Genomic DNA, 13,962 nt, shown 5'->3' with positions numbered 1-13,962 from the left:
TTAGTGGTTTTACTGCGTACTACCATGTGGTATTGAGATTCTGCTGTGTATTGTCAGAGAAGAACAATGTTCTTCTTTTATTTAACTGAAACAAAGCAAGAAAATAATAGTAAGTCTGAACTCCGATTGGCATTTCAAACACCTTTGGCATTATTCCATAGCAAATATCTAAAAGTTTACAAATGTGGGGTGCACTTTACATTTCATTTCTCTTGCCAAGGTCTCACTTACTAAATAGCTCACTAAATATAGTAAAACATCGAGGTTTCTCTTTTTTTGCTTTGATCAGTAAAATAAACTTTTAAAGATTGTTCTGGGATGGGATCCAGCTTCTGAGGCAAAGAATGGCTGTGGTTCAGCCATGATTTAGTAAGAGAATGTTCAGTCAAATTAGTTGGACAGTTCTCAGGCCAGCTGCTCAGTAGAAAAGGCTTGACCAAGCTAAAATGGACTGAAACACTAGCAGGATCAACAACAGCTTTTCCTTTTTAGCAGCTGAAGTGACAAGAATTAAAAGTCTGTTTTCCATTTTGGGGAGTTCCAGAGATGTCTTAGCATTAGCAAACCCAAATTAGGTCATCAGTGCTCAGTTGCCATTGTTTGCTTCACTCCCAGAAGACAGCTTGAGTTATTCTTAGCTTAGATCGAAGGCCTTAGTTTGCTTATGAGAAAAAACATTGAAAGAATTTAAGTTCGCAAGGCAGGTCATGTTCCCGTTTGACCATATTGGTTAGATTTTGTTTTTATTTTGAACGTATTTTGTCTCACTTTTTTTTAATGTTTTGGTTTGCCTGGAAGTTCTTTCTGTTATATATAACATTATGCAGTAAGTATCTATGAACAGCAGACCCCTCCTTCAGGGCAGAGTTTTGGGTGTCCATCAGCCTTGATGCTTTAAAATGCTCTCCAGACTCCTCCTGCGACACATCAGTAACACACGTCAGATAACTTGGAAATGTAAAAGAAACAGAGTTTCCATTACTTGTAGTGTTTTGACACATACACTGTTTCCTTATGCCAGCTTTTAACCAGAAAAACCACAAAGTTTTCCTCAGTAGATAAGTCAAGACTAGAGAGAACTGTAAGGAACTCAAGGGATCTAACAGAACTAGATGAATGGGCTGCATGATGGCATGTAAAATTTAGTGTGGACAGCTGTAATGTGTATTGAAATGAATAGTTTGAACAAGTCACGTGCATTGCAGGGTTCTGAATTTAGTGAAAACCCCTGCTCAGTGTGTGACAGCAATCAAAAAAGCAATCAAAATGTCTGGCTGTTTTAAGACTGAAAATTTTATGATGTCATTATAGAAATGGGTTGTACTCCCTCATTTTGAGCACTGTGTTCACTTCCGATCTCTCCTTCTCAAAAATATACAGCACAGATAGAAGAGTAACAAACAAACTTGAAGAGGCATGAAAAGAGGATAGATTGAAAAGATAGGAATGTATCAGAGGGGTAGCCGTGTTAGTCTGGATCTGTAAAAGCAGCAAAGAGTCCTGTGGCACTTTATAGGCTAACAGGCGTTTTGGAGCGTGAGCTTTCATGGGTGAATACCCACTTCGTCGGATGCATGTAGTCATCCGACAAAGTGGGTCTTCACCCACGAAAGCTCATGCTCCAAAACGTCTGTTAGTCTATAAGGTGCCACAAGATAGGAATGTTTAGTTTAGAGAGGATAGTTCTGTAAAATAATGAATGGTACAGAGAAGGTAAATGTAATGCTCCGTTTACACTATCTCATAACACCAGAACAAGGGGAAAGGGAAATGAAATTGGGAGGCAATTTAAAGGAAAGAGTTTTACATAACACATAATTCTGAAACGCACTGCCACAGGGTTTCACTGAGGCTAAGAGCCATGTAGGATTCAAAAGAGACTTAGACATTTTATAAGGATAATGAGAACATTCACAGAAGCAATTTTTAAATTTTATCTAATGTGTAATGGATATGAACCCAGATGCTTCAGTGCATAAGCCATCAAATAACTGCCTTGATATAGGAAGAACTTCCCCTAAATTGGTAGGTTATCCCATAATTATCCACTGTAGAGTTTCTTGCTCCTCCTCTGCAGCGTCTGGTATTGGCCACTGTCAGAAACAGGGTACTGGTCTAGGTGGCCTGCTGATCTGATCTGATCTGTTAATTTCTATGTAACTTCTATATTTCCCCACCTCCACCCCATGCTTGTAGGGTCATGTGGGAAAGGAAACAGTGGTTGGCCACGTGTTATGTTCATTGTAAGACCAGTGTGTATGTATTCCAAAATTGAGGAACCTGTCTCATTACAAACTTGTGCAGGCTCATACTGTTGTTGATAACACTGACAGTGCAGCTGATGGTTGTGGTTGAGAAATAACATGTGACAAGAGCTCAAGTTGTCAGTGAGCCTTCTAGGATATTTCCCAGCATGGCATAGGGCTGAGACAGTAATCTGAACTAAACTTCTTCCCAGAGTTAGGGTCATCCCATAACATTCAGTTTGGTCCTTTTGATAATGATGTAAGTGTATTGATTGGATTATTATTGACTGCAAGTTAGTTTTAAAATATTCCAGCCATGCTGTTCATGTAGAATTTTGTTTCTTGATTAAAATATTGAAGTAGCCAAATAGAGAGCAAGAGAGCTCCGCCTCCTCCTGTCTAAATTGCCTTGTGAAATACAATTCTTCCTTACAGTGCAGCCCTTTCTCTGTGTGTGCCCAACATCTCTAAAATTTCCTTCAGTGACATCTGCTGACATGAACAGAGAGTGACTGCAAGGTCCAACGGGCAAAATTTACTGACTGATCAGCCAGGCGCTTCTCTTATTACACCATCATCTTCTCCACTTCACCAGTGGATGGCACTCTCAGTACCCCATTTGTCCGTTTCTCCTATGACCATCTCAAGGCCAATTACCATACTTCGTCCCTGCACAAAATGCCTTCCTGAGCTGAGGACCAGACCAGCTAACCTGTTTTCATTAACATCTCTTTCAGATTTATGCCACAATGCTCACAAAAAACAAGTCGTCAAAGCCATTCATTTTATTTAATATAATGCTGTGCCCTAGTTTTTCCCTCCTTACTGTTTTGTTGCACCTTGATTGCATCATGTATGAAAATGAGATTGCAAGGTGTTTGGGGTAGGGGCCAGTTCTTATGTATTCTGCAAAGCACCTAACATGCTTTACTGATAATGAGAAATAAAGGAGTTCTGCTCGTGTGTTTGTTCATTTTCCTTTTGTAAGGACAAACACACAGTGATCTGAAATGAAGATGATAAATTAGGAAAACCCCTGCAGCATACCCTGAGCTTTGTCACTTTTCTCTTTTGTTGTCCCCCACTTGCTCATCAGAGCTTGCTTAACTTCTCTCATCATGTCACAAGTATTTGAATGTTTCTGTTTAGTTCATTGGCATACCCAGTACATGTTTTGCTCACTACACTTATGTGCGGTGAGGATTGCAATAAACTGTCCTATGTTTTGTAATAACGAGGTGTGTGTGTGTGTGTCTTGCAGAAATGCTGCTCATGGATTCTCACTTATTCAGGTGGACAGTATGAAGGTCACCATGAAGGATATCTTACAAAAGGCCTTAAAGCGGAGGAAGGGATCACAGAGGGGTTCAGGTGGGACACACATTTTGCTCTCTGTAAAGAGATGTTTTGCCATAAGTAACTTTTTTCCCTCTGAAATCTGTTCATTGTGACTGTCATGCAAAATGCTAATTTTTGTTCAGTTGGTATTGTGATTTTCAGCACAGCTCCAAAGCTGCTCTGTTCACAGGTGGGTATAAAAAGAAAGAAAGAAAGAGAGCTTTTCAGATACTACTGAAAAACGCTGACAGTGGGAGAATTGTATAATGTTTCCTGCAAAAGCCATAGAGTCAGTATCAGTAATGTTTGTTTTTATGACAAAGCCACTTGCATTAAACACCAGTCATCGATAGCCTAAAATGAACTGGAAACATTAATCCGGCCTTTGCTTGTTAGACTATATATACTTTTCATTTATGTCAGAACCAGGTATTTAATGTGATTTAAAACAAATTCTAAAAAATACAGCAGATTATAACAGAATAATTGACTTCCTGCAATATTATCAAAATATTGTTGCCCTGACAAACAGCTTAGACATATTGACATTAAAACAGAAGAAAATATGTAATAATCTCACTTTATTGCAAAGCAATGCTTTTCATGATTATCAATATACATTCAAGTACATATTAGTAGAGATATTTTAAAAGTACAAGGCTGAGAAATCTGTCCAGCAAGAAATAATTATTGTGAGAAATTGCAATGAGTCTTGTCACGCCACAGAGAACTTTAATATAAACCTATCTATATAGTAGGTAGAGATAAGTATCTTGTCTTTGTAAATGAATGAAACCTCCTTATATAACCCTTAGTTTTAAGTATGTGATAATAAAATAAACCCTTTTCTGTTTAGAAAAAATAGTTGAGTGCAGTTTTTTTAAACGTGTGTATAATCTGTCATGGATTTAATTAGCTATCTTCAGATGAAAGCTGAAGTTTTAATAAAAGTTAGAAGAGATAACACAGTGAAGGACACGGATGAGCTGTCTCAAGGCCATATTCCAAGGGAACGATAAGAGCTGTAAAAAATGGCAGAGGAGAGCAATTGAAAATCTGATTCTCGTAAAAAAGAAAAAAAAAGAGAGAGAGATGCTGGTAGGGGTGGTTGTAGATGAGACCTGCTATCTTCTGCAAGCAATTTGGCCGCTTGCCAGGAGTCATTGTTCACCCTCAGCTGTGGCGGCTTGGTCCAGATGTGCCAACTGCACGTTTCTGCTTTTGCCAGCTGACTGCACCGTTTGATAACCAGCTCTCTGGATGCCCATCACTGGCCGCAGAGATAGAATTAAATGATGATGATCTTCCCACAAGTTAGGAGAGGAAACAATGCATATAAATCTTGATTTCATCTCAGCGTGAGAAGTCTTTATCCATCATCACTCATAATGAACAAGTCGTTAGCCGCGATGAATGGTGTTCTGGGTTTTTTTTTCAAACATCTCTTTTGTTCACTTTTTGGGTGACTTTTATGTATTTCTTGGGGGTCAAATTTCTCTCTAGATAAGAGGATGGCTGGCTTAATCTTTCAGTTGCTATCCTACCTTGTGTCTTAAATGCTGCTCTTTTTTCTGTTTGAAATCTGTTTTTTCTTTAATTCTGCTACTTACGTTCAGTAGTTGTAGAAAGGGAGTTTTTTCCTTTAAGACTTTGATTCTGTTGTCATATCATCTCTGCACATAAACTGTTGTAAACCTTATACCTACTTAGTTGTATGTATTGCAAAATAATATGCTGTTCTGATATAGGTATATTAAAGGTATATTTAAATTTCTGAGGCTTGGGAAGTACATACAAAATAGTCTCTGCATTTTTTTAATAAATGTAACTTTTATCCATGTGACTGGCACACCTCTTCATCCAGTACGTTTGTTTATGTCAGCTGTCCTGTCCGAAATAGGCCCTGATTCTGGAAATACTTATGTGCTAAATTTTAATCACATAAATAGTCCAATTGACATCAATACAGCTTAACGTTAAGTATGTGCATAAGTATTTCCAGAATCAGAGCCTAGAATTGTAAACTTCATGAAGAAGATCCTCATTCTCTCTCTGGTATAGTGTTTGAGCTCCATAAATAAGTGAAATTATTTATTTTGATACATTTTTAACATGTCGTCATGTATTTATCCTGTTTAAAATCACCATAATACAGAGTTACTTAGCATAAGATACTTTACTATATATATATAAAAATAAAATATGGAATAATACATTATAACTTATTGTCATTAAATATCATGTTATACTTCCATCCCTGCACAACACTGCAACTCATCAGCTGACAGATTTCTCTTTGTTGCCTATATAGTCTTTGAAACAGCTCTGATTTGGAAAATATCAGCCATGTGCTCTGACTGAGTCTCTTGCACTTCCCACTTGATCAGAAACAAGTCATTTGTGGTCACTGTGCTATGATTAGCAAAAAGGAAGGAGAAGGTAGCTAAGATTACATGACAGTAGAGCTCAGAAGGCTGTGCGGATCGACTAAAATGCAGTAGAAAGATTTAGAATTCACTTTTTCTTTCACACCAGGTTTTTCAGTTTCAGTGAATGTAGTTCTGATATTTTCTCTTGGAGAGACGGAATAAATGGAATTAAATCTCATAAACTATCAACACAGTAAGATCCTGTGTATATATGTGTTCATTCTTAAAGACTAGATTGTGATGTCTCAGTTTTCAGTAGAAGTTGGTGATAGAATTTAATTTAGGAAAAGATTATCCCCTGTGGTTCAACAAGCAGCTCCTTTCAATTTAATCCCTTATTTTAAAAAGATTTTTACTTTGAAATATTGCCATGAAAATTTATCTAAAACTTTGATTAATAGTATTGCAATTATTTCATAAAACTGGAACTCCTGGTAAACTTTTTTTTCTGTTTGCATACAGACCTACAGTGTGGTCTTCACAGGACAATGTACTCAGTTTATCAATTTAATGCTAAGGCTTAACTCATTTTTAAGTTCCTTATAAAAAGTTTCTCTGTAACTTTCTATCTCATTACTGACTTGCATGACATTTCAAATCATCCCGCATTTGTGAAAAGGCGGAAAGTTTGGTGGCATCTTTCAGGTGGGGGAGAGATTGTTGAACTGTTGTAATGTGACCATGGAGTGGACATTCCAATGACACCAGAGTTAAGTACAGTCCCGGAATTAGTTTTCTGTGATTTTTTTGGTTTCTCTGGGTAATTTGTAGAATATATTTAGTACCCATTTAGTACAAATATTCCTGGATTTTGCTGTCTGTAGTTATTAATCTGTAATGTGCAGGTGGGCGGTGGGGTTTAATGCATTAGTTCATGAAAATCTCTCTGCCTAGGTCACCTCTGTGAATCAGTGACCTTCTGAGCTGCTCCATTTTGACTTTTGTTTAAAAATACCATTACCAGCCTTGTCACTACCAACCTTTACCAGCCTCATGAAGCATGAGGTTGATAATGACAGATAGAGTTTGTAGTGACAAATGGTAGCTCAGATTTCAGCTTTATGAAAGTTCTATTTTAATATATGCACTGATATTAACACAGAAGTATGTGTTAGATGAATCACATCTTTAAAAATGTTATGAACACATTTATTTCAAATTACATTTGCTAATGAGACTAAAGCTGAATAGGACTTTGGCCTCCAATTTAATTGTGAGATATTTTAGTGTATGAAAACATGGGTCAATAAATGAATATATGTGTGGGTAATGACCTTTATTTCATGGAAAATAATCTGAAAGAAATGGAAAAACATTTTAATTACATTGGAATAGATCTTTCTAAAATCTGTCATTCATCAAAATGTAGCTGTTATGAAAATACTTGCATGAGAAGACAGAGTATGGTGACTAAGTGGTGGCCTTCCTAAAGTTCTTTATAAAAATGTGCTTTTAGTAAAAGAAATAAAAGCTGTGTGTAGTCTTGTCAGTGAAAGGGATAGCTCCTAACCACAAGGAAACTAGTAAAAACGCATACATTGACTCAGTTTATGGGTTTATTTTAAAAGAAGAAAAAACCTGTTTTTCACTTTTGATGATTTATTTTATAGCACCTAGTGTTCTAGGCATTTGACAAAACAAAGGACTAGCACCTTACCCAAAGATGTTGCAGTCTAATCAGAATGTGAGCTTTTGTCTTTCTAAATGAAGGTGTTGACAAATTTAATAGTAAACAAAAACTCAGGCCTGTTTAAGAGACACACAACCCATGTAATACGGATTTAGGGCTTCAACTATGTCTTTCACATCTCTGTATGGCTCTCTTTCATTTCATCACGTTAGGCTGTTCTGGGCCTTCCCGTTAGAGAAAGTTTGTGTAATGAAGAATCACAAAGCACCCAGTAGGATTTCCTTAATATTTTTCATTTAAGCATAGAGGGAAAACACCAAAGAATTTAGAGATCAAAACACCACCTGTCCAGTTTAGAAACCAGCACAATCCTCCTCTCCAGTCTCGAGTTTCTCATGTACACAGCTCTTTCTCTAGATTTATTTAAACATAAGTCAAAGCCTAGAACAATAGTTGAAAACTTTTGCTCCTTAACATAGTTCTAGTTCAGTGCTGCCTAGACTTTTCCTGTTTGCTCCCCCCTTACCAGTAATGGAATCTATGTACACCCTTCCCCTCCCCCATTACTGCACAGTTGGCTCTGCAGAGGAGCTTGGGCTGACGGTAGAGATGGGGTGGAGCTGGCCTGTGGGCAGAGAGGGCAGGAGAGCAGAGCTGGACTGGGGGTGGAGCGGGTCTGGGTCTGGTGGCAGAGTTGGGCTGGGTGGCGCTTCCTTCCTACTCCCTTTGGCGGCTGGCCCAGGCCCTGCCATGCACCCTGCGCATGCCCTACAGTTTGGGGACCACTTGTCTAGTTCATTTTTCAGCCAGGTAGCTAAGGGCTGGTCTACGCATAAACTTGCAGTGGAATAACTAACTCCATTTTAATTCATCAATTTAAACAAAACTGAGATGGGACATTCTTTATTTCAAAATAAGTGTCCACACGCAGATTTGCACCAAAACAGCAGAAGAGTTGAATAAAAACAGATTTAATTATTTCAGTTCAAGTTTTGTATGTAGACCATTCCAAAGATTAATTGAAAAACTGTATTGATTTTTTTCAGCTTACTTAGCTGACTACAGAAAAATTCACTTAATCGGAATATATAAGATAAAAAGTAAATTACTAAGCAGTATTTTAAAACACCGAAAAGTATTTCAAAATCCCCAGAGATATGATTTGGGTAGGTTTGTAATTCCTGTTGAGCTGCCATTTTAATGGTGCTTCCAAGGGAAGAGTGTAATTCATTTGGACTTTCAGGTAAATTTATTTGGAATAAAGAAACTAAGTAGTCATGTGGTAGGAGGCAAAGTGCATTCATGAATCAGAAACTGCATAGGAGACAGAACACTTAATTAGGAATAAAGTATCAATTTTCATCATGGCAGAGGTGCCACAATGTTCCACAGCTGCACTGGTGTTTGTTATATCTAGTCACGATCTGAAAAACGGAGTGAGCAGTGAAGTGGCAAAATTAGCAGATGATGCAAAATTATTTAGTCAGGTCAAGACTGGAGAAGACTGAGGAACCTCAGAGGAACCTAACCAAGCTAAATGAATAGATGACATGATGGCAGGAGAAATTCAATGTTGACAAATACAAACTAATGCTCATAGAAAAGGATTATTTGAACTACTGATATACCTTACCAGAGTCTAAGGCCAGGTCTACACTGCGACTTTTAATCGATTTAATGGCCGATATACCTTACCAATTAACGCTGTAATCGTATCACACACTTTCGTCATAACTATCGCAGTTAACTGCCCTCAGTTAAATCTTTCGGAACTCTCCCAAACGAGAGGAGTAGCGCTAAATTCGATACGTGATAACTCGATTAGGAGTCGTCGTGGACGGGAATCGACGTTATTTGGCTCGGCTGGCATCCCAGAGTGCTGATGTGACCCTTGGACAGGCAACTGAACTCGGATGCACGCGGGCAGAGGTAAACAGGAAAAGCCCCGCGAACTTTTGAATTACATTCCTCTGGTCCGGCTGTGGAAGCTCTATCGCACGGCTGGCGATGCAGTCTCAAATTCCAAAAGGCTCCAGCATCTGGACCTGTACGGGAGATTTAGGTACTATCGCCTGTATGGGGAGACAAATCTGTTGTCCAGCTCGTTACAGAACACGAAATGCCAAGCGATTTGAATAAAAAACTGCAGTATACACAGCGCTTGCGTGACAAGCGTAACGGGAAGCAGAGACTCAAATGGGGCACGCTCATGAAGGGAGGAGGGGGTTTACTGAGATCCACTAATCCACAGTCCACAGCGTCTCTGAAAATTATTTGCATTCTTGGCAGAGCTCCCAATGTCTATACGTCCATAAACACAGTGTCTGGCGTGTTTTCATGGGAACAGCACCTCAGTTTTTCCCCCCCCGCCCCCCCCCACAACGTGAAAAAAGGGTAAGAAATCATCCTCTACTTTCTCTTGTACCCTATGTGTCTGAATGCTTGCTGTGTAGACGGGACGCTCACAGCACTGAAGAGCAAGTAATCCGCTGCCTCTCCATCTCCTCCTCTCTGGTGGTTAGACGGTGCTGCAGGACTGCCACCATCACCCAGGGAGAACCCCCAATTTCTCACCATTTGAGCTGGCACATTGCTACGTTAGCAGGTAGAAGGACAGAACGGCTTATCACCAAGCTATCATCATTGAAACTTGGGGCTGAAAATTTTTTGCACTCCATTTGGGATGAACTCCATTGGCAATGAGTCAATTCCTCCATTATGTGGTGCTAAAATAGAGTCATTCTGCCTGGACTGTTCATAGCCCGGGAGCTGGCCTCCAAGTGCCCTCCCCCCGAATCATTTTCTCCTCCTATACACCTATACTTCTGACACACGGCGGAGGGTGCCTGACCCTAGCCAGGAAGGTGAGGTGAGGAGGAAGGCAACGGTTCTCTAGTGAATACTGACCGGGCCACTGTGTACACTTGCCTTTATTCTAGCGGACAGTGCACCACTGACCGCTCTTGGTTCGCAATCCGAACTCGGATGCGGATTGCCGGGTTAAACATGGTGAAATCGCCGAGAGCTTTACAGTGACATTTCCGTGCTATGTCACTGTGTCCAGCTCTGATCACCACGGTGGCGATGCGTCAAATGCAAAAGTATCTCCTGCATTGGAAACCTTACGGGAGATAGCAGATGTCATCGCTTATGGTGAGACCAAATCTCATTTTATCAGAGCTCCGTTACAGAACAGAAATGCCAAAGGCCTTTTGGCACAAATACTTACAGGTCACAGCGGTGCGTGAACGTGTGAAGCCAAACACTCAACGGTCTGGTCAAAGGGAGGGAGGGGGTAATTGAGGATACAGTCCGTCTTCCACAGCGGGTCTCTGAAACTTTTGCTATGTTGGCTGCGCGGCCAATGTTCTGGCAGCGTAATTACACGGTGTCTTGGTTCACGGACAGCTCGTCAGTTTTTTCCCCCTCCAGCCGTTAAAAAGTGAATAAATGATTCTTGAGACTGTAAATGTTCACCCTCTGTGTACTGATGCTGCTGGCTACGCTCGATGCGTGCTGCGGTGTAGAGCAGTATCCGCTCCTCTGCCCCGTCCCAGGGGTAGCAGGCGCCCGGTGAGTGGCTCCTGGGCGTAGTGGGCCGGCGGCTCGGGGTGAAAATGGCACTGAACTCCTTTTTGCTGACAGTGGCTGCGTACAAGGAACTGCCTTGGGTAACTGTCTTCATCTTTATCACCTGGGGCTGGCTTCATCGACCCCTTCCTCTGCTTGCGGTAAAAGAACAGATTGCTAACTGCATGACTGTCATGCCCATGGTGGCTCCCTCCCCCTCATTTTGATCTTCAGTACTACTCTGTGATTCTTATTTCATCGCACTTCTTCATGATTATCATGCCACAATGGTGGGGCATAGCATTGGTGCCCAGTAGCTGGGCATGTGTACTTGGCGGCTCCCTCTGTGATATGACTGGCTGCCCTGCTGCTACACGTTTTTATCACTGTGTATCCTATTCTTGTCTGGACTTGGACTCTATTTGTTACCGTAAACGGCCAGGATTGACTGAGTCTCAAGTGAGTTAATCCCACTTTCAAAATTTACAAGGGTTATTATCCGTTCTGTCCCATTTCCTGTGAGTAACAAAAGAGGCGAGATGGTAACGTTATCTGCTGTCACAAGCGTACTGTACCATCTACCACCAGAAGGAGGGAGAAGGAGCGGATTTTCAGTAAGCATAATCACACCTTCGATTCACTTCATTGGTTATGATACTGTACTGTGCAAAGCTCTAATTGCTCTCAGTGCGCTGGCAGGATTCGGCCTCTATCAGTACCATTCAGTACAATAGGAGGGGTGACATTGTAAGTACTCAAGGATTGCTTTATTTACTTTCATTTCTCGTGCTGGGGTCGGGAGGAAATCTGAATAGCTGTTCACCAGTGAACATAAGAACCGTGTTGTAAGCTACAGACATGGGCGCTCAGCAAGATGCAAATAGTTACGAGACTGCTGGAGGACTGATGGCGGTTGCGGGGTCCTTCAGCACCCTCCCCATGTCCCCCGGCCCCTGATGCTAATGTAATGGTCGCGGGGTTCTGGGTAAATGGGTCAGTCATTCCTTATGCTCCGGGGAAAACTATCAGCACGACAGTCCTTTCGACACTTTTTCTATTGCCCTTGCGAAACAATAGACGGTCAACCGTTCGGCTTTTGTTTTCCGTCACCATTGATGTCTAGATTGCTTGTTTGGAGACAGAGGCGACACTCCGAGCGCTACACACTAGATTTCAATTGCTTTTTGCAGATGATAGCAGAGTGTTACCAGTCGTTCTTACGTCTAGCGGCCAGAGAAAACTGGCAATGACATGCACGGTTATCTCTCCTTCGTCTGAACTGTCGCTGCTATCATGAGCTTGCCCCTGGCCTAAAATTCAGCTTGGGGGCGGCCAAAGCAGGATTGATCATGCCACTGAGTCAATCCCTCCTTCTGCTGTCTAAATGAGTCAGTCCTGACTTACAAGAGAGTAGCTGTCTCTCTGTGCCCTTATAGACTAACAGATTGTCTGTACTCTATAAAGTGCCACAGGATTCTCTGCTGCTTTTACAGATCCAGAACTAACACGGCTTATTCTCTGAGGAAGAGTCAAGTGTATTTAGAGAGCGCAGGTTACTCGCGTGCTGTTGACGTTTCCCCTGGCCAGAACCACAAACCATGCTCTCTCTCTCCCAAACCCTCCGCAGCTACTGGCAGGGCCACCTGTCCCTTTCTGTCAGCGTCAGTGAGGACTACTAAGAATAAGAAAATAGACTTATTCGTGACTAAAACGAGGGGGGGGGCATTTGGGGGCCGGCAGCTCGTGGTATGACAGTCCAGGCAGGACATACTCAATTTTTTTTAGAAACCGAAGGGGAAGCGCGAATTGACCCTGCCAAGTGAGCCACTCCAATCTTGGGTTCTCAGACCATTGTCACGGGGCCTCTTGTAGATTGGACACTAACTGTGAGTGCCACTCGGCCAGCGTAAACAGCCGGACGCTGAATACCCCGCGAACTTATTGATTCCATTTCCTTGATTGTCCACCCTTATGGAGAGGTCAGCACACACACAGGTGACACACAGAGCTCATTTGCCACTCGTCACAATGCGTCTCCTGTAATCGAAGAGAGCGCCGCTTGACCCACACAGAGAATATACATAGAGATACTAGAATCGCTATCGGGCGTGAGGGATCAGTTGCTCACAGCACTTGCGTTTCCAAAAATGACGGGATAATAAAGTTTTGAAGAATTTTCAAGTCTATGGCTATAAGGGACACAGAGACTCCCTTCAGTGCGAAAGGATAGACAGGTTACCAGAAAGCCAGAGAAGCAAACGGATAGGTCAGGCTCTGAGCCCGAAACATGCCGCTCCTGAACTACATGCATTTTGGGGTTCAGCGTACAGTTGCCCCACCCTGTCCGTGGATTCAGATTATGGGATTTGAAATATCAAGGTGTTTCTGAGGATTAGCCGAATGGGGACGTATGGACGACGAATTTGAGGAGGAAAGGGATGTAGCGTGGTGATAGCACCAGCAGTCCGTCAAACCCCACAGCCAGGATCTTTTGAGACCAAGAGTTTCGTCCTCCTGCGCTCCCAAGCGGAAGCCCAGACGTTGAAGCCATGGAGCGCGCCTTCCATGGTAAGTGTTCCCGTTCCGTCATTCATGACCAAACACGGATTTAAACAGACGTTTTTTAAGGATCGCACTTGCACTCCAGGCGCCGCCGCACATTACTGTTACCAAGTTACATGTCTTGGATGGCGAAATCCTCCAATAATCCATAAGTCCGACCGTGGTAGGATACTCCAAAACACTGGGA

General features: G+C 41.6%; 1 protein-coding gene across 7 annotated transcripts in view; it reads left to right on the top strand.

The window, feature by feature from the left end:
- Window positions 1–13,962, top strand: part of MAPKAP1 (MAPK associated protein 1) — a 174,561-nt gene that overhangs the window by 93,111 nt on the left and 67,488 nt on the right. For all 7 annotated transcript variants that reach the window (XR_012654794.1, XM_075060430.1, XM_075060426.1 and 4 more), the window contains one exon: window positions 3,508–3,617. Coding sequence is in view for 6 of the 7 variants with exons in the window: in XM_075060430.1 (XP_074916531.1) it covers window positions 3,508–3,617 (110 nt within the window). In the remaining variant the exon portion in view is untranslated. The remainder of the gene's footprint in view (window positions 1–3,507; window positions 3,618–13,962) is intronic.

The sequence above is a fragment of the Chelonoidis abingdonii genome, chromosome 24, assembly GCF_003597395.2.
Source record: "Chelonoidis abingdonii isolate Lonesome George chromosome 24, CheloAbing_2.0, whole genome shotgun sequence".
NCBI lineage: Eukaryota > Metazoa > Chordata > Testudines > Testudinidae > Chelonoidis > Chelonoidis abingdonii.
Note: the sequence above shows the minus strand (reverse complement) of the source record. Positions and strands in the feature narration are given on the sequence as shown.